Source organism: Euleptes europaea, chromosome 15 (assembly GCF_029931775.1).
Source record: "Euleptes europaea isolate rEulEur1 chromosome 15, rEulEur1.hap1, whole genome shotgun sequence".
In the NCBI taxonomy this organism is placed as follows: domain Eukaryota; kingdom Metazoa; phylum Chordata; class Lepidosauria; order Squamata; family Sphaerodactylidae; genus Euleptes; species Euleptes europaea.
The window spans coordinates 38161952-38183228 of record NC_079326.1 but is presented as its reverse complement, the minus strand read 5'-3'; the positions used below and the strand labels follow the sequence as shown (position 1 = coordinate 38183228).

Here is a 21277-nt window from a genome sequence, read left to right as displayed (position 1 = left end):
TTAAAGTTTCTTGTTTCTGCATGACTGTCTGAGCAAGTGATTTTATGGAGTTTGCACAGAGAGGTCAGGAACCCTCACAACAGCATGCAGGGCTAGATGGACCACTGGTCTGATCTTAGGTTCTTCTGTTAATCATCTGTGAAGATTCTGGCTCACAGAGGAATCAAAGGGGGTGGGGAGAAAGAGGCATATCTTAGTGCTTGACACAGATGATTGTCAGTATGGACTACCTGCAGACCCATTTGGTCGTCTCTTTTATACTGATGCTTTCACACTAAAAAGTCCTCAGGTAGCATTTGTGGCTGTGTGTCCGATTAGTACCAAAAAGGACACATATCACAGGCGAGTAGCAAAACATAATGGAGCAGTCAAGCGGGGAAGTGGAGAATTGGAGACCTACAGGTGAGGAATCAGAGAAAGGTGTTTCGGTGATGGAAATTAATGATGACAGTGATACCTTGAGGACAAGTATATTGCATTGAGATGAGTGAGCACACAAAAGAGGAGTGAAAGGCCACAAAGGCCAGCAAATTGGTCAAGAGAATTTATAGATCTGATGATGAACTGCAGTTGCGCAAGAGATGCAGTAGTTACAGAAGATTTTGAGAGACATTTCCTATCCTAAGAAGTCCTTCTGCAGCAGCGCCCTCTGCACAACATTCAAGTGGTACTGATGATAACGATAAGAATACTCAATTTAAAACAGGAAGGATTACTAATTAAATACCTATTTGAACATAACACCTAATGTGATTGCTTTGCTGTTATCACGTTTTTACATATGACCCATGCAACGAAACCAAAGATTTGACAACAGGCCAGAGAGCGAAAAAGGCACGTCATCAGAACGGTGGCACTTGAACAGGACCATGGTCAAGGTTGCCACTGGAGAGATCTGGTCACAAGATCAGCACAACTGCTCAGTTATGAGGAGCAATCAAGACAAAAGAGCAAATTCTAATTCTAATAGAATTCTAAGGCAGGCTACAGGTACTGAAATGTAACAAACTAGGGAATCCTATAGACATCTTGGGAGCTTTAGGGATATTGTTAGCGCACAGCTAGTGCAACAGGAGCAGAGAAATGATGCAGAACATTCTAGGTGTTGAACAGTATGTGGAAATATCTGGCCAGAAAAATGGAAGAATTTGCCACCCTACAAGATGGGGGACAGACTTAGAGATGTGGGATGGGGAGCTGATTCTTCAAACACCCCACAAAGTCAGCTCACTGCCCACAAAAGCTTGTGCTGCAGTAATTTTCTTTAAAGAGCCACAAAATGCATCTGATTGTGATTTCTAATCTGATCCAAGGTTTTTACAGTTAATTTCAAAGATAAAGGATATTATAAATTAACTGACTTATGGAAAGGTTTTACAACTCGATATAAATATGTTACAGGAGGGGGTTTTTTTGTTAGTTTTGTCATTTTAAATGGAGTAAACTTCTGTAGATTAGTTGTTTTAAAAATGCAAATAAAAAATTCCATAAATTAAAAATGACTGATTTTTCCCATTATGAGAAAAGGAGGGCCAAAAAATACTGGGGATTTAACTGCATATATTTCAAATCCTGATTCAACAGGAACCCTGACATCAGCATCAGTTAAAGACACCACCAAATATATCTGTTAACTATAGATAAACCAGGAGGTGGGGCTTTCACTCCTAAAACAGGGAAGGTTTATCAGGGGAACATACAATTCCACTGCTGGCTTTTAATCTCTTCACTAGGATTAAAAGGAAGCAAAAAACATTACCCTCCAAAACACCTTTATAGTAAGACCAACCCAGTGACATCATTATATTTAAGACCCTCTTGTGCCAAGATATGGTGTCATGAAAGGGTCTTCAAGTTCATGATAACCTGTAATATCTGGTTTTTTAAATTTTAACAACACCTGGCCTGATGAAGAAGAGAGGAGGAGGAGGTTTTTTTACACCCAGCTTTTCTTTACCTTAAGGAGTCTCAAAGCGGCTTGCAATTATATTCCCTTCCTCTTCCCCCAACCTTGTGAGGTAGAGGTGGGGCTGAGAGAGTTCTGAGAGAACTGTGACTGGCCCAGCAGGCTTCATGTGGAGGAGTGGGGAATTGAGCCCAGCTCTCCAGATTAGAGTTCACTGCTCTCAACCATTACACAACACTGGCTCATGGAGAGTTCTGGAGAACTCAAAAGCTTGCATGCTGTTGTATGTCACTGGTTGATCTTATTAAAGGGATGATGTTTTGGGCTTTTACTTTTGGACCAGCAAGGCTGTAAACTACATGTCCAAAAGGAAGTAGGCCTCACATCTGCACTGACCCCTGCCCCCAACCATTGCCCACTGCTACATTAGCCTAATGATCAATCTAACTGCCAACAGCGGCTCTAAATCCACAGAGGATCCTCAAACTGGGAAAAAAATGCCTCCATCAGAAGAGGAAGTTCATTAATTCAAAATATGGTCACACATTCATTCAGGCACTGGAAATAACTGCCTTCCTATACATTACCTTTCTTCTTTGTCCAAAGTCTTCTTCTCTGTGGGGCTAATCTTTTTCGGGGGTACAGGAGGAGTCACTTTTCTACATATTTCCTCAACGATGCGTTTGTTTAATCTGCTTTGAAGGGCAGCTTTCAATAATATCCTTTCAACAGCTGTCATCCCGTCCCCATGAAAATATTTAGGGTTTTCTTGCGGGATTAAAGTTTCCATGTCATCCAACCAGGGAGGATAGTAAGAGTTTTGCTTTCCCGAGAGTTTATGGTGGAGCTTAACCAGCAAAGACAATATGCTTTCCTTGACCTCCAGGATAGCTGTTGTCAGCTGAGGCGTCGCGCCTGGAGCAGACCATTTCATGGAAGTCTTCGGCCGAACGGCCTGACTGGCTTCGCTGGTGTTGCGGTTGATGATTTCCTGAAATTTCTTCCTGCGCTCCGCCACCAAGCTGAACACTTGTGCTGTCCCTGAATTCTTGAAGAAAACAAGGAAAGCATAATTAGATGCCGTAATTAACGTTTATAAAAAACTACAGGCTACCAAAAAAAGGTTCCTAGAGAAGTATTTTCAAAGTAAAAGAAAACAAAATTAAATCTTTGCATTTCTTACCAATTTTTTTAAAAAAAACTTTAAACTGATCTGACACAAATCCTACCTAAGGGTGGTATATATACATCACACTCCCAATTGATTGGGGACGGGCTATGGTGCAGTGGGTAGAGCATCTGCTTGCCATGCAACGTGTCCCAGGTACCATCACTGAAATATCCAGTTAAAAATATCCAGTCCCCCCTTGAGCAGCAGGGTGGGGAGGGCTGGCACTGAGCAGGTGTCATCACAGCAGCCCGGGCACCGGCAGCTATTAACGAGAATGAGAGGGAGGGCATCTTGGCCATCTTCTGGGCATGGAATAGGGGTCACTGGGGGTGTGGGGGGAGGCAGTTGTGAATTTCCTGCATTGTGCAAGCAGGTTGGACTAGATGACCCTGGTGTTCCCTTCCAACTCTATGAGTCTATGAAAAAGGACCAGGCAGTAATTGATGTGCAAGACCTCTGCCTGAGACCCCGGTGAGCCACTGCCCATCTGAATAGACAGTACTGGCCTTAATGGTCCAAGGGTCTGATTCAGTAAAAGGCAGCTTCATGCGCGTTCACGTATGATCAACCAAATAATATGATCAAAAGCGTGATGCACGATCCTGTGCTCCCCTCTAGCCCCTCCTGATAACTTCCTGCAGGCCTTACCCACAGTTAAGCATTTCATCTGCACCAATGTTGACAATGGTTGGAACTACCCAAGGGTTCCTCTGGGTTTGAATCTTGGTTGAAGAGCCCCTGGTCAGCCACAGCCACGTTTAAAATGACTATTAACATTTGTGTGGATGCAAAGAGTAACTGTGGTTCGTTAGCCTTGGTTAAACTATTGCTTGAGGATAAGGAAGCTGCCGTATCCCATGCAATGACAAAATTCTGCTTTCTAGCTATTAAGAAGAGAAATGCACTCACAAGTAAGGAGGTGGATTAATGGCCTTATATACACAGTACTAACTAATATTGTAGCTGAGGTGCACATAATTTACTTATGATAGCTATACAGCTATCATTAGCTTATACATTCAATCAGGGTTCTGCGTTTCTGACTTTACACAGTTTTCTTTTTTCTTGTTTCTCTTTTTATAACTACTGATTGTAATTTGTATGTAATGCTGGTCTTTGACTGTAACAATAAAATAAGCAATTGGGGTTCATGCTAGCAGTAGAGAGGCCAGCAGAATTAGCACTCTAGAAATCAAGAAGCAGTGAGTCCCACAGCCTGTTCTAAAATGTATGAACTATTAAAGCCACTGGGAGGCATTTTTAAAAATACTACTATGGCAAATGAGTAATCTTAGACTTGATGTCTGCAAGGCATTTTTAAAAAGATCTTGATTCCCCTTTAAAAGACTGAGAATACATTTCAATATGAATGCTTATTTTTTTTATACATTTGGGACATAGTATTTTAAGAACAGAAGAACAAACTGGCTTGGAGCTTTTTCATGGCTGGAGTGATCCCCCTTAACCCAGGCAGATTGTGATTTTCTCACTATGCATATGCCAAAGTGAGCTCTGACTCACTTTACGCTGGGGCAAACTTAGTCTACCATAAAGGTACAAAATCCAAGTAATACCTTTTAATTAGGGCCAACCCAAATAACAAAACATTGTGCAAGCGTTCAAGCGCATCAAAACTCTTTACTAGACTAGATGTTATTTTAAAAAAAACTAAATGAAGGAGGAGAAAAGCACTTCCCTGGTCAAGATCTTAAGACCCCTGTCTTGTCAGGCTTTGTTATTAGAGGCTGACAGACTCACAGTTTGTTTGCCATAGGTGTTAGATTACAGCACCTGCATTCTGGGAAGCAGCAGCAAACAACAGAGGGCTATGTCCATCAAGGCCCACAAGGTCATAAAGATGCCACGGATTTCTGTTTTATTTTCCACTGCAGTTCAAAATGCCCCCCTCCAATCCAACCGATTATGCTTTTAATTTTTATGTGACTACTTATACAACTGTGTGTCTGATGTCTGAAAGTACGAATTTTTGTTATGTCTATATTTTAAGCCCTGTACATTGAGAAATGAGATAACCTCTCAAAGCTGCCTTTTAAAAAAACTAAACCATTTGCCTTCCATTTAACTTTTCCCTTTAGCATAGCCTCATTATTAATAAAATATACAGCAACGCATTCATAAGTTAATATATGAAAATAAGCCACGGTTAGGCTGTTCCCCATCACCCCACCCAAGAAGGTGGCAACCCTATTATGTATTGGCCATAAATCATTTGAACAAGTTAATTAGGTGTTCACAAAGATGAATACACTAACCATTTATCATTTCAAATAACTTCCATCAAGACTGAAGGGTTAAGCTTATTGAGAAAGGGGCAGCTGAACAGCAGCATTATTAAAATGTTAGAAGAAACAGCAACAGAAGTTCACATACATTCAAACTGCACTCAAAGCCAGTATTTATTCCAACAACAGGCCAGCATTTTCTGGACAATGTTATCTCTGGCATGGGACGCAATTAATTTAGAACAAAAACATAATACGGTCACATTCTAAGATACCTTTTATACCCCACCATTAGAAATCTGCAAAGATTACAGTGTCTCAAGGGATACTTGAGAAGACTGTGGAATGGCAGCAAAGTTAGGACCAGCACAACAGAAGCTCTATTGCTATTAGAACACAAAATACACACGAGAGTCTACCTCTCTCTGAAGTCCTTTAGGCCGCCTTGGATTCTGGTGAAGTTGGAGGGAAAAGGAGGGCATTAAAAGACCCTAAGGAACATGGCATTATTTACGAGATGTATACTATCAGATATGGAAATGTATATCTTTAGCACAGTTTCATTCAATACCGGAAGGCAAATTAGTTTAAGGTGAACATTGCACACATAAATATCTTGAACCGTCATAATAATCCCTATAAAACTTCCTTCTGCTTACCTGAGAAGAGGTAAAACCATCAGCACTCGTACTTGCAGGTGGTTCTTTTTTCACCTCCGGAGCCGTCTCTGGTACTCTTACGCGAACATAGTTAATAAAATGGCGCATGTTTGACACCAAGTTATTCCCTGGGAACCAGCTATCGTGGCAGCGTTCTTGTCCTCCCGCAGAATCCTGAAGCATCAGACAAACAAAACAAAAAATAAAGTACGATGTGTTTAGAGCACATGATGAAGCATGCGAGTACACAGGCTGAACATGTCAGTAAACATCGGCTTCCTGGATGGCCCAGGATAGCCTGATCTCATCAGATCTCGGAAGCTAGGCAGGGTTGGCCCTGCTTAGGATGAGAGACAGCCAAGGAAGTCCAGGATAGAGATGCAGAGGGAGGAAAACCCTATGTGGTCATCATAAGACGGAAGGAAGGAAGGAAGGAAGGAAGGAAGGAAGGAAGGAAGGAAGGAAGGAAGGAAGGAAGGAAGGAAGGAAGGAAGGAAGGAAGGAAGGAAGGAAGGAAGGAAGGAAGGAAGGAAGGAAGGAAGGAAGGAAGGAAGGAAGGAAGGAAGGAAGGAAGGAAGGAAGGAAGGGTGTTCACTTTCATATGTAAAACATTTCACAATAAAAGGAGACATGTTTTAAGGCATGGAATTAATCTTAGTGAGACTGATGCGGTCCAGTCCTTACTTGCAAGGGTGCGATCATTCTGCATTCAATGGGCCTTATTCCTGCTTCTTTTCACACACACACACACAAAAACTTCTACACTATGCTAGCTCCTTAACAGAATTATTCCTCTAAACCCATTTGCACCCAGCAACTGTAAATTAAAAATCGATTTAAGGCTCAAAAAAGAGCACAAATTTTATACATCACACATAGATATACTCAGATGTATGCAATAAAAATAACCACACTTACTTCTTCATCAGGCTCTTGCTCAGATGAGTTCTCTAGCCCCAGTTCAATCAAATATAAAACCATGCAAAGGACATGTTCTGATAGGTTTTGATGATCCATTAATATCTTTTAAAAAAGCAAATTTTCCTCTATTAAAAACATGAACAAAACCTTTGCTTTTCTTAGTAGCAAACATTCACTAACACTTTGGGATTTATAATATTCTGCACTGTAATAGGGAGCAATAAAACCACAAGGAACTCTTTTAAGTGTGTGATAGTTCGAAACTCTAACAAAGTAACTTTCCTGTGAAGACCCGGAAATGAATTCAAAGTACTAAGGAGAAACTATGAAACCTCATAATTCATAAAAGAGCCTTCAGTGTTCATTCTGAAAAGCTTTCAACCTTTTCCATTCCCCAAATTTCCATTTCAGGTCTCACAAAAAAGGCTACAAAGATTATTTTGTCTGCTTTATTTTCACAATATCCAAGCTTTAGTTATAAAATATCCCTCAATAAGGAAGATGAAACTATTGTGCTAAATGTTCTAAATATTGGAATTGTCAGTATCCTAACTATACTGTTAAAGAGGAGACGTTACGGTGTATTCAGGATAGGATAGTTAATTATATAATTACAGTTAGATACGATAAAATTTGATAGTTAGATAAGGTAGTTGCTGATCATCTTTCTATAAGTTGCTGTTCATCTTTCTATATTCTGGCTATCACACTGAACTTTGAAAATCTGATAATTATTTATGGACCTCTTATCACACTGAAATAATTGAGGTAGAATCAATTTTCCAAGACTGATTATCATAGAGTGGAAGATCAGTTAAATTTTTTTTGTAGAGGTTGCATATATAGGATAAAAAGCATTGTTTCAATTATATCGACTTATCTGGAAATCGACAAGCTATCACAAATTACTCAATCTGCTGTTATTCTGCTTTATTCCGTTTCCTTATTATACAATGTACATGAGTACATGTATATGATTTTTAAATAAAAAGTTTTAAAAGCTGCACGTACATAAGTGCTTAACAAAGCACCGGATCAAATAAAGCATTTAAGCAGTTTAAATGAATCAACTTGTGTCCCATTCATCCGAAAAACAAGTCATTAAAAACAGCAGACACACTATCTGCCTTAATGTGTAAAGACAGAAAGGAGATCCGCTCAAAAATATACCCCAAACCTTCACTAACCCATATTCACAAACCTGGAAGTTGCCCACTTATTTCCAGCCTGAAAATACCAGAGGGAGGAGGGTAGAGTTCAGTAGTACCTTGTAAAGTAGAGTGAACAACACGATGTGTAAAGTTTTGCAGTGCAAGAGCCTCAGGAGTCCTTTATAGCTTGGGTGCAAATGAGTTCTTTTCTTGTATGGAGGCCAGGGGTTCCCATGAAATTTTCCACTCTGCTTTAAACTGTAAGAACAAAGGGGGGGGGGGTAAATGTTACAGATGACAGAATTGAGAATTATACCTCTCTGGGTGGTATAAATTTTTAAACAAATAAAGACAATTTATACATGTCAGTTTTAGGACTGCCAAACTCCGAGTAGGGCCTGGAGTTCTCCAGCTGACTTATCTTTCCTTCCCAGGCTCTGTCCCCAAATCTCCAATAATTTCCCAAACCAGTGTTGGCAACCCTTGTCTGTTTAGGTTCTTCCATCACCTTTTAGTATTTCTGGCACTTCGATACTTCTCATGAACATTTTCAGAGCCAGACATTAGTTATATGTTAACCTGCAAAATGCCTCTCATCACAAAGCTGGGAGGGGAGGTTCCACATATATATATATATCGCAGGGTAAGGTAGGGCTACAATGTGTCTATGTACCATTGTATATATGAATATTATTCAGTCACAGGCCATTATCCCAATAACCTACTCTTCAATTAGGAAACATGTATGCTGGAAATATGCAGGGGGGGAAATCTAGTGCTGATGTCACCAGTAACTAAGGTTAAGGGGCACCGGGGGGGGGGGGAGAAAAAACTACCATGCAACGTAGTGGCTATTTGCTTTTAAGCCATGGTTGAAGGGAGTGTTAGGTTGGATCTGCCTACCCACCCACCCCCCGGTGACAACCCCTAGCGATCCCTTCAAGCAACACCAAGTACGACCTTAATACCTCAACGGTCATCACAAATCATGAAACCTTGATTCTGAATGAAGACCAAATAGCAGAGGGGTCAGTTGGCTACATTTTTTGTTTGTTTAACAATGCTTTTCTGCTGCATGTTTCAGATGCATAACAGCCTTTCTAAAGGACTGCACCTTGGGAAATTCCAAACTGCTTTCTTGAGAACTAGAAAATGCATTGCTAGAAAATACTGAAAGCATGCCTCTTCAATTCTAAATCAGATCCCAAGACCATCAGCTGTACTGGAAAGCCAACTGCTGCAACAAAGCGTTCCGAAGAAGAAAGGTGTACACAAACCCATTAGTGATGTTCCGGCATTCTACAACAGTGTTGGTGGACCGTATTATCAAGAATGATTAAGCTTTGAACAACCTACACAATTGCCAGGGGTCACCTGATGCACCCTTTTGAATGTATTTTTATACTTTAGCCGTGGTTCCCAAACTGTGCTCTGTGTGGTTCCCAAACATCTAGTGCTCCGTGAAGAGACTGGAAAGAAAAATACTACTGTCATACGGTTTAGGTGCTAGGTGAAAATTAGTGCTCCGTGACTAATTTCTCTCCTGAAAAGTGCTCCATGACTCAAAGTTTGGGAACTGCTGCTTTAAAGCATGGAATGTGCAGCACTAGTTTGCAAAACAGCTGTAAAAAAAACCCGGTTTTAATCTAGCCAGGCTTAATGTAAACCTTTGTGCAAGACATTATAGGATGCCACAACAAAAACACAGAAAATGGAAGGGAGAAGGAGGAAATGCGCAAACTTCAAGGCTTACTATCAAACTCTTAACCAAGATTTAGTAGTCAGCAGCACTGGGCCATATTCCAAGACTAAGGGGAAGAATTCTTCTTGGACAAAGGAACTAGAAATACCAGCTGCTTAAGCCAATATCTACCATGATTGCCCTAGTGAGTGACAGACAAAGGCATTTAATTGTCAAAGAGGTTTTTAAGTTATAGATGATCAAAGGATAGCAGAAATAATGAAGTGAAGAAGCTAAAAACACATTTGTTCATTGTGTTCTAAGCATATCTTCCTTTGAAAATATTGAAAGACACCGCTCTATATTGGCAACCCTTCTGTATGTGAATGAGGAACAACTTTATAAAGTTAGGCAACGTCCCCTGTTTTTGGCATCTGAAGGTTACAAGAATGGGAGGAGGAAGGGAGAGGGGGAAACCGGGGACAGGAGAAAAAACTCAAAAAGGTCAGCTTTCCATTTGTTCTTATATGGCCTCACAGAACACATTATTCATTTCACTAAAAATGAAAAGGTTATGTATTTGTCCAAGATTGCAGGTAATTCATCATTTTGACATGTCACTTTCAAGAAACCGAACTAGTAAAAAGCATAAAACTACAAATGCTGTATAATTTATACCAGTTAAAACTGTTAAAACGCATGTGTGTATTTCCTCATTACACATAATCACTAATCCAGAATAGACAAAGTTTGTAGGTAACACTGTTGATCCAAGGAAAAATTCAAAAAACGAGCATCATCCAATACCCTATTTATTAGCACCAACAAAAATATCACAAAGCAGTGTGCAAGATTTACGGAGCAATCCTGAAGAGGGGGTAGTTGCAGCACACCCTGGAATGTCTCAGCTACTCCCCCTGCTGGCAAACCGAAAACGGAATTTTAAAGAAAACCCCGTGAAACTCTCCATAGAGTTTCATGGGTCTACACCTGCCTTTTTGCAGGCGTAACTCAGAGCCTGCAAAAAAGGTGCGTTCCCAGGCCAAAAGGACTTTGGAAGCTGCCTAAAGGCAGCTCTGCCCCCCAGGAATGCCCCCTTCAGTGGCGGCATGAGCCCTTGTGCCAGAGATACACTGCCTGCGAGGCTGCGGCGGCACCACTGGCTCATACTTCCATGTGGCTTCCCTACAACAGTGTAAGTGCCCCTGCGCCAGCGTCCATGCCAGTTTGGATGGTGTAAGTGGCACTTACACCGCCATACTGCTCACGCTGTTTCCTCACCTGTTTCGACTCCCCCCTTTATAGGATTGCACGGTTAGAGTTCCCCAGAAGTCTTCATCAGGATGCATGTTCAGGACAAAAGAAAATCCAAGGGAGACAAAAGCATCTAAGGGACATTCTACTCAGAATGAAGAGTAGTTTTTCCCAGGGAACTACTAAAATCCACCCTTTCACCTACCATGTTACACAGATATCTAAAGATGCACTAGTACACTGAACCCAGTTCTACCTGCAGATTTCACTAAGACGGTACTTTTTGTTTTATTTCATATGTATGTGTTTTAAATTGCTTTTAATGAGCTTTAGGAGCTAACCTTTTTTCACAAGAATAATTTTTCACAAGCTAAGTATTCATCTGGTTATAGTTACACCAAATATTTTCCCCCAGTGTACATTCTAAAAACAGCTGACACAGTTTGCACTGTCAAATGGAGGTTGGGTCATGTGGGGGGGAAAGGCATTCCCCAAGATCAGCAAAGTAACTGTGAGACAACTTTAACTGATGAGCCTGAAAAATAGTTGGGCACGAACACATCCTAAGGCTATAAAATCCATTCTGAGGCTGTTTTTGTGAGCTAGTATAGTGAGGCAGCTAAGAGAATGAGCTGTGATCTGCAATCCACCACAAACTCACTAACTGTCCAATCTCTCTCAGCCTTTGCCCCCCACCCGCAATTGAGGGGGAATAATACGGTCCTACTTTACAGAGCTTTTAGGAGTATTCTTGCTGGACAGTGTATGCGAAGGGCTTTGAACACTACTTATTTATTTAAATATCTGTATGTCTGCCTTTCTCCTGTGGACTTAAGGGCAGATGCTGAAAGCACTGTAGAAATTTTAACAGCTGCAAAAGGAAATATAAAATAACCTCTTTTCTTCTAGAGTAGCAGCTTTTGTTTCATTTTCGCCTGCACGAAGCATTTGGAAATAGGCAACTGTAGTTGAGCTTGAACATTTAATTAACCAGTTTATATGCTTAAAAGGCAGAGACAATTTTAAAAAATTAAAATCAGTGAGCAAGTCTACTTTAATTAATCTTTTATATAAAAATTGGTCCACAATAAATGCACCCATTTTATACGGATCTATTAAAAAACATATTTATAATGCAGACATCCTCATCCCCTTCCCACTACTTCTGAACAACCTTTCCATGAAGACAGACTACGGTTTCTGAATAGCTAATTATTCTCTGTTAAAGGAATTTCACCAAATGAGTATGCAATGCAGTATTTAGAGTTCATATATATTTAACTTACAACGCTGTGTATCGGTCCATTGCAGACTGCACATCTCTGCGATAAACAGTGCGAAGAATTACCATGACTGGGTCAAATTCCTTATCCCAAACTTCAGCTAATGTTAAAAACATGGAAGACATCTATCATAAACATGGAATACATTTCAGATCTTTACCTTTAAACAATAATTCGACAGTATTTTTTGTTAAGTCCATATGTAGGTTTTTGGCAGTAAACCATGTCATTCCTTCTTTCTTTTTTTGCTTATTACATACTTTTATCGTTGCAACTATTCCTTTAAATATATGGTTTAAACAGTCAAAATCATCTTTTTAAACTTCCTTCTTCATTTCATATTTTTGGACATTTTGAAAACAGGATGTTCACTTCAATCCTATGCAGAGTTACTCCAGTCTAAGAGCATTCATTTCAGTGGGCTTAGATTCAAGTACCTCCCCTTACCCATTTATTTCAATGTGCTTAGACTGGAGTTGCTCCCCTTAGGATTGCACTGTTGGTGTTGCTTTTTTAAATGTACGCTGAGCAATGGGAGAAAGAAAACAAATCTAAACAAGAAGCAAAAGTTTAAAAGCACACAACAGTATTAATTTAAAACCAAATACAAACACTTTTATACCAGATAGTTAACACAATGCATATATTCCACATGCATGCTATCACACTTAGAAACTTCACGTACCTTTAGGTGTATACATTCCTTGCTGCATGGAGCCCCCAGGCTCAAATACGGGTGCTTTGAAATCAGCCACAGCTGACAACATTGATTCAAAGCTTAAACTTCCAGGAACAATACCACTTTTAGGATTAGGGTTTTCTGGAATGTGACCCTCAGGTTAAGGTAAGTAATGTCGCCAAAATCTTTTAAATAGCAAGGTCCTTCTATACTTATTCTTACCCACTTGAAATACTGCCCTATATCCAACCATCTGTGGACTTCATGGAGGGGGATTTTCTAGCTTCCACCTCCGACTACAGTCCATGGAGACACCCCCCACCCAATTTTGTTCCTGAGAGTCAATGGGCCCTCAGAAACAGACTGGGTAAAAGTGAGGGGGGATTGGCAGAAATTGCCACCATGTCATCCGAAGATTATGTCTTCCGAACTGTGTGATTGGATACATGCCAGTAGCCTTCCCTTTACATGTTTCCTTGTGGACTGAAGTCATTGCTTTATTTCACCACAAGAGGTCTGCCTTAGACAATGAATCCCATTCAAAACAGTCATGTCAGAGTTAATATAGAATTTTTATCTTCAGGATGGCATTTAATTCCTATAGGGTTTGTACTTTTCTTCTGACAGTACACATATGGTTTAGGAAGATACCTGAGTATTTATTCCTAATCACACATTTACCTGTAAAGTGCTGATACAGTGGAAGAGAAAAACCACAACAAAAATGACACTATCACAAAAAATACAAAAGAAGAAGAGTTGGTTTTTATATGCCAACTTTCTCTACCACTTAAGGGATACTCAAACTGGCTTACAATTACCTTACCTTCCCCACAACAGACACCTTGTGAGGTAGGTGGGGCTGAGAGAATGTGACTTGCCCAAGGTCACCAAGCTGGCTTCGTGTGTAGGAGTGGGGAAACAAATCCAGTTCACCAGATTAGCCTCTGTTGCTCATGTGTAGGAGTGGGGAATCAAACTCGATTCTCCAGATCAGACTCCACCACTCCAAGCCACCGCTCTTAACCACTACACCATGCTGGCTCTCACAAGAACGTAACTGTATAAATTACTATTTAGTGGCATTAAAGCATTCTAACCTGCACAATTTTTTTAAGAAAAGAAAGCAGCTACCCACAGCACCTACCAAGTTATTTTTACACATCATTATTTTGTTGGGTTCAGAGGAACAAAACCCACTTGGTTTTTGAAGAGTGTATCGCCAGAAAGATGATACCAGACTGCACCCTTGTGGGCCTTGGTATACATTGCAGCTTCTTAACAAATCTATATATATATATTGTAAACAATCAACGTACACAAGATTGTTCCCTCCATATCTTGATATGTTCTGCAATTATTCCCTGAAATGGCAGGACACAATCAAAGCAGGCAATATGGATCAATGTAAAAAACAACAACATAGTTTCAAACCCAATTCTCTCTTAACCAGAAACCGAATTTTTTTCTATTCAGACCCCCCAAACAAAGAGGGAAATCCCTCTGTTTTCCTTCCTCTATTATGAGAACTCTGCTCCTACACTCTTGTTCCTGTTGTTTAACTAGTTTCTAATCCACAAAGGGGCCCATCATCTTATTCCATGACTGATAAGATTACTCTGGACCCACTGTTGACAGATTTGTCAAACCTTTTGCAAGTCTCAATACATTATGGCTACCAAATCCAGATGCAATTCATCTGGCCCTGAGAACTTTGTTTCATTTAAAGAAATTAGGTGTTTGTGCACTACCCCAATGCCCTAGGCTGCAACTCCCTTCCCTCATCATGTGTTCTGTTTATGCCATGTTGAGCACCGTTTCCCTCGCAAGAAAAGACTGAGGAAAAGTAGGAATTGAGCAGTTCTGCTCTCTCTTAATCTCCTGTTACGATTTCACTTTCTGATCCCCGCAGCAGGCTTATCATGTCTTTGTTCTTTGGGGGGCAACCTTCCATTTCACGTGAATAAACCAGGAGACCACTGGCACCTTAAGACTAACAAAATTTACTCCTGCAGAGTGAGAATATTTGTCCACCAGCCATTTGAAGTCCAACTCTCATCACCTTTAGTTGACGTAGTTTATTTATCTAAAACATCTATAGCTCTTTCAATACCCTTCCTGAAAACAGCAGCACCGGTGTGGGTTCACATTTTCTGTAGTGAAACGTTTTCTGCATTTCAGCCCCACTTACCTCACAGGGTGTCTGTTGTGGGGAGGGGAAGGGAAGGTGACTGTAAGCCAGTTTGATTCTTTCTTAAGTGGTACAGAAAGTCAGCATATAAAAAACAACTCTTCTTCTACTCCATGCCCAACTACTCCAAGGTACTATCACTTCTAGTATCTAGAAGTTTTGATTCTTGGCCCAACCACAGTAAAAGTAGTCGAGGTCATCCATTATTACTCTGGTTGCCTTTCTTATTTCTTTCTGTGTTTCAAGACCATCCTCAGGAATTTGGTCGGGTGTGTATGTCCCCGATATTAAGATACCTTTCAGGCTTTGTACTCCCACCCATAACAGTCCTGCAGGAGAGACCCTGCCTCTTAAGCTTCCTAGTTTCCAAGGCTTTCTGACACACAACCTTCACCCCAGTCAAGCCAAGTCACTGTGTGGAGCCTATGGTTCTACACTGGCAAGGGAAAACTCTCTCTTTCAAGAACCCATGTAAAGAATGGGCTCCCTAATTCTTTAACAGAGCATATACCAAAAATGATTTAGGAGATTCAAAGGATATGAGGTCCAATAGTGAACTGTGAGTCCTGTCATTCATGCACAGCTGAGCAACCATCTCCGCTCTCAGGATCTCATCATCAGTCATTCCTAGAGGGGTAATTGATAGTGAAACCAGCATAACTCACATAGCTGGATAGAAAGCAGAGCCATTTTTAACTCAAATGTAGACAATATCCAGACGTTCCAACAAACCTCAGTGTGTTCTTGTGCACTCTCCCCACCCCCACCCATTCCAACTCTCATGGTGCACCACTGAAGCCTTCCTGGTTTCAGAAACCTTCAGAGTCAAGCATCAACTCCCAGTGAGTGACATCCTATACAAAATGAAGGCTTGGACCCAATGAAGCATTTCTGTGGGTGTGACTTTCTAGCCTTCCCCTTTCTGCTGCAGCCCAAAATGCTCCCCATGTTGTTCCTAGGGGTTCTCCCACAAGACACAATACAGTCCCAGATGAGAAACAATGGCTCAAAATTCATCACCACGTCCCAGCCATAGTGACATGCTACTCACTAATGATAATTACTGAAAATGTACTAAGAAAGATAAGAGAGATTGTTCAAGCACAATATCAAACTTTCATAAAACCAAGAACTTATATTTCATTACGAAGAAAGGCCAAGATTCTGGGAAACAAGGCAAACAAATTCATTGCTTGTAAACAGTTTTAGGCATGCTGTATCCACCATTTACCCCCCTGTACCTGTGCCTCTGACATTAAAGATTTACTATATACAAGATGTACACTGTAGAATAATAAGAGCAAACACCATCAGTCTTACCTAAGTGTAAACGCAGACTTAACAGAATGACAAGAAATGTTAGGGCCCCTTCTAACATTGATCTCTCGTGCTCTGCGTCTAGCACTGTATTCTGATGTTGAGAAGCCATTGTTAGGAGATCAACCACCTTGAACCTACAGCAGAAAATTCAAGTTTGAAGAATTTATTAACATCGTCAGACTGAAAGGTGCAACAGATATATATTTACTAAACTTATTTTCTGCTGCTCAGGTAGTTGACCCTCTGGGAATTGACCAGACTGACACTTCATAGCTTTAGTAATGTAACTGAATAATGTGCATTCTATGGGCCATATAGAATACTTGCGAAATAGTACGTGATCTGGCTTTTAAAAAAGAAGAAGCAAGCATCCCAATTTGACCTAGCAAACAGCCTTTTAGGGTTGATTACTCAGACGACGCTGTGCCTGTGCAGATGCTTTTCTCTTGAGTAGCTCCGCTTCTATCCACTCCTCCAGGCTGACATGGGGGGAAACACTGCGATATACAGCACTATCACTTCTGGTAGTTTCTTTCTTTTATGTGGTTTTAATTGAAAGGCAGAGAGCGAGGACATACTCCTACGACCCTCCCCGTGCCAAAACATTGGATGGGGAAAAAAGGACACCAACTGATAGGAGAACTGCAAACACGCACACCTGCTTTTTCAATCAGCGTTAAAGTTACTTTATCGCATACACCCCAATTCTAATCATTCTTGACCATTGGTCCATCAAAGTCACTGTTTTCCATTCAGACTGGGAGCAGCTCTCCAGGGTCTCAGACAGAGGTCTTTCACATCATCAACGACCTGGTCTTTTCAACTGGAAATGCCAGGGATTGATCCTGGGATCTTCTGCTTACCTAGCAGATGTTCCGCCACAGAGACAATGTCTCTCAACGCCAGATGTTAAAGCCTCCCTTTGACACATTTTCCCCCCAGCCCCAGAAAATTTATCACCAGGAGGTCCAAGAACACTGTACCTACTAGGAAATGCAATGAAAGACAAGCCCAGCTAAAAGGATGTTTAAGATGCAGTTACGCTCCTTGAACAGGAAGATGCATTAGAAATGCTCCTCCTCACAAGAACAGGGAAAACAGAATAAGGATGGCCGAAATAATTCACCAAGTTTACTGTCGCTTCCCCAAATCCCTGCAGTGAATGTAATCAGAGAGGATATTGTTAAAGTGCTGAGCCAAAGCATCCCTCATCCCGTATGTATATAACCTATATGTATTTTTAAAATATTGATACAATACCTTACCTTTCAAAAACCGAGGAAATAAAATAATCTGGGTCAAGTCTAGAAGCACAGACCTGTTTTTCATAGAAAAACAAAAAAGCACATATGAGTTAGTTATCACTCTTCAGCTCTCTGCTAACAGGCGAGGCAAGCGAAAGCACTGACTTACCTGTAACAGGTAAATGTCGGGATCAATCATAGAGTTGCAAAAGTGAGACTGTACATAAGTCATGGCTTGTCCTTTAATCTGCAGGCCATTCCTCACCCACATATTACTATGGATTTCAGAGAGGCTCGCCTACCAGGAGAAACAAAACAAGATAAAAACGAAACAATCATCAGGTGTTTCCCCTCCCCTCTTTTGAAGATTACACTCAAAACATTGATTGGTTGCTTAGATGTGCCATTTTTCCTTCCCCAGTTTTAAAACAAAGCAACAAAGGTGAGAACTAATTTGGGGGTTAGATCCCATTAGGTTTATCACTCAATCTCATTTAGTTCCCGTTCCTGATTACTGCCCCGCTCCCTTATTCCAGCCCTCACAGACACTTAAAAACATCTGGATAAGTATAGATAACCATGAGTGCTTCTTTATCTTTTTTTGGGAGGAAATAAATAGGTATAAGAAGAATATCCAGATGACAGGCTCAAAGGAACAGTTCTCAGTACTCAGTTGCTTCCACTGAGAAACAGTATTTAAGGCAACTGGAAAGGAGTGTGCTTTCTATCGTTGTCACGTCACACATTTTTGCACGTTGCAAAAAAAAAAAAAAAAGAGAGAGAGTCTACTATCCCCTCTCCAATAGCTGGTAACTAACCTGAATTTGAAGTGGGTGAACCATTAACTTCATCAGCATCTCCTGGTCTGGGAGAAGAGAATCCAGATCTACTTCTTGACATTTAACAGCCTACAAACAAAAATGAGAAAATGTTTTGTCAAAACGTAACAAGGTATACACCTACACAACAAACATTTAATTTCTTTGAAGAAAAAAACCATTTGCTTACCTTACTCAGAAACATAGCGTAGTAACGATGCAGTGGCAGGTGAAAAGTGACCTGATTCGGAGTAGGCTGCAACAGGATGGGTGAGAGAGAGAGAAAGATCATTTTGATGTCTAACAGAATACACAATTCCATTTATGCACTATTAAGCTAGTTCCTATTTCTCCTCTTCTAGGCTTGGGAAATGACTGTTAGGGACACACAATTGCCTAGTTTGCACTGACAGAGAACTCCTCATACTAATAAAGGATGATGGTAGAGGGAGGAGCCATACAATCCACATCCTTTGAAAGGAGAACTGGGGTGGTGCAGAGGTTAGAGGGACTGACCACAACTAGAGAGACTCTAGTTTAAATCCCAAATCAGCGATGTTCACTGAGTAACCTTGGGTCAGTCACCGCCTCTCAGCCTAACACACCTCAGAGGGTTGTTATGAGAACAAAATGGAGAGAAGAATTATATACGTTACACTGAAGTCCTTGGAGGAAGGGTAAAACTGTGGCTAGATAGTGGATCAATGTAAAACTCTCCCCACCACCACCATACAAACATACATACCCTCCATCTATCCATGGTGAGCATTTTGCTAGTTTATTAGAATTCCAAGAAACACATAGCATCAAAAGTATTCCAACCTTCACCATTATGGAGAAGGATTTTAAAAAGTTAATGCAAAGGCCAACCCCAAGGAACATTTCCAAAAATGTTGCCACTAGGGTAAAGCACATTTTTCACATGTCCTGCCTTTGAAAGCCAGTGTGGTATAGGGGTTAAAAGTGGCAGAGTAGTATCTGAGAGACCTGGCTTCGAATCCTCACTCATGCCATGGAAGCTTGCAGGGTCAGTCACATTCTCTCAGCCTACCTCACCAGGTTGTTGTGAGGATAAAATGCAGGAAAGGAGAACGATGTAAGCTGCTTTAGGTCCCCACAGGGGAGAAAGGCTAGGTGCAAATGAATTAAATAAATAATAAATAAAATGTAGATAAGCCCCCAAAGTACATGAAAGAATGGTGCTGTCAGTAGTACTAAGCTGCTGACAAATGTGGGATTGTAGGCTAAATAAGACTATGGCCTTTTATGCACAGCTGTTTCCCTTGAAGTCCAACGACATGTTTTGATTATACATGCCGTGGTGTAGTGGTTAAGAGCAGTAGAGTCTGATCTGGAGAACCGGGTTTGATTCCCCACTCCTCCACATGAGCCGCGGAGGCTAATCTGGTGAACTGGATGTGTTTCCCCACTCCTACACACGAAGCCAGCTGGGTGACCTTGGGCTAGTCACACTCTCTCAGCCCCACCTACCTCACAAGGTGTCTGTTGTGGGGAGGGGAAGGGAAGGCGATTGTAAGCCGGTTTGAGTCTCCCTTAAGTGATAAAGTCGGCATATAAAAACCAACTCCTCTTCTTCTTCTTCTTCTAGAGAGCCAGCATGGCGTGGTGGTTAAGAGCGATGGTTTGGAGCGGTAGACTCTGATCTGGAGAACCACATTTGATTCCCCAGTCCTCCACATCAGCAGTGGCGGCTAATCTGGTGAACTGGATTTGTTTCCCCACTCCTACACATGAAGCCAGCTGGGTGACCTTAGGCTAGTCACATTCTCTCAGCCCCACCTACCTCGCAGGGTGTCTGTTGTGGGGAGGGGAAGGGAAGGTGACTGTAAGCCGGTTTCATTCCTCCTTAAGTGGTAGAGAAAGTCGGCATATAAAAATGAACTCTTCTTCTTCTTCTTCCCAGACCTGTTTTATCTCAAATCTGAAAACGTGGGCAAAATGCAGGAAAACGTAGGGGGAGAGCGAGGAAACCTCTGATGGTCGGAAATGGCATGCATAATCAAAACACAGACCCGAAGTCGTCAGAGGGGTGACCGCGAGGGAAACAGCCATGCATAAAAGGCAAACTGTAGTTGTTCCCTCCATAATACCAAGTTAAATACACTCACCTCATCCACAAAATTGATGGCATCAAACCAATCTTGAAGTGCTTCTAGGCAGTATCTAACAACGTTTCGTGTGTACTCCTGCATCTCCTGAAATTGGATATAAATATTGGGGGGAAATGAAATCTCTCAGCACTTAAGTGATGGACATGTGGGGGACAGCCCATCGGCAGGACTGTCGCTCTCTGCTTGGGGGGGGGGACTTACCACGGGGCCACACCTTTCTTTGCAATGAACCTGCCTAGCTGTGATGTCAGGGCTACTGGGGAATGCCTAACATCCTATGCCGTTTTTCCTTTATGTGTGCCCAGTTGGCTCAGTGGTTAGGGCTCTGCCTGGCCCTGTGAGTGAAAGACAGGGGTTCAAGACCATCTTTTGCCTTGTGTTTTGCTGACAGTTTGCCAATCGCTGGGTAAAAGACAAACTTGGTTTTTTGCCACCATCCCCACTGCTGGAGACCAAATCTCCCATCTGCCACATGGGTAGCCCTCCCCAGTGAGCTATGGGAGGGGGAACACCCTTTCTCTAGGGTGCTGTTCTATGTTACCTTGTTGCTGCCCCAATATCTGCAGTGCCCCTGCCTGGCAAAAGTGAACTCTGCTGCTGGTTAGGACCCAAACACGTCTGTAA

The 21277-nt window shown here is 41.4% G+C and overlaps 1 protein-coding gene across 1 annotated transcript in view; it reads right to left on the bottom strand.

Annotated features, from left to right (window-relative positions):
* Positions 1-21277, bottom strand: part of UBR3 (ubiquitin protein ligase E3 component n-recognin 3) — a 113598-nt gene that overhangs the window by 60555 nt on the left and 31766 nt on the right. Inside the window, exons 11-23 of the mRNA XM_056861107.1 lie at positions 20651-20737; positions 18712-18777; positions 18522-18611; positions 17873-18001; positions 17725-17777; positions 16460-16593; positions 15681-15766; positions 12955-13096; positions 12273-12369; positions 8168-8309; positions 6898-7002; positions 5980-6153; positions 2494-2954 (exon numbers count right to left, since the gene is read on the bottom strand). Coding sequence (XP_056717085.1) covers positions 2494-2954; positions 5980-6153; positions 6898-7002; positions 8168-8309; positions 12273-12369; positions 12955-13096; positions 15681-15766; positions 16460-16593; positions 17725-17777; positions 17873-18001; positions 18522-18611; positions 18712-18777; positions 20651-20737 — 1766 coding nt within the window. The remainder of the gene's footprint in view (positions 1-2493; positions 2955-5979; positions 6154-6897; positions 7003-8167; positions 8310-12272; positions 12370-12954; positions 13097-15680; positions 15767-16459; positions 16594-17724; positions 17778-17872; positions 18002-18521; positions 18612-18711; positions 18778-20650; positions 20738-21277) is intronic.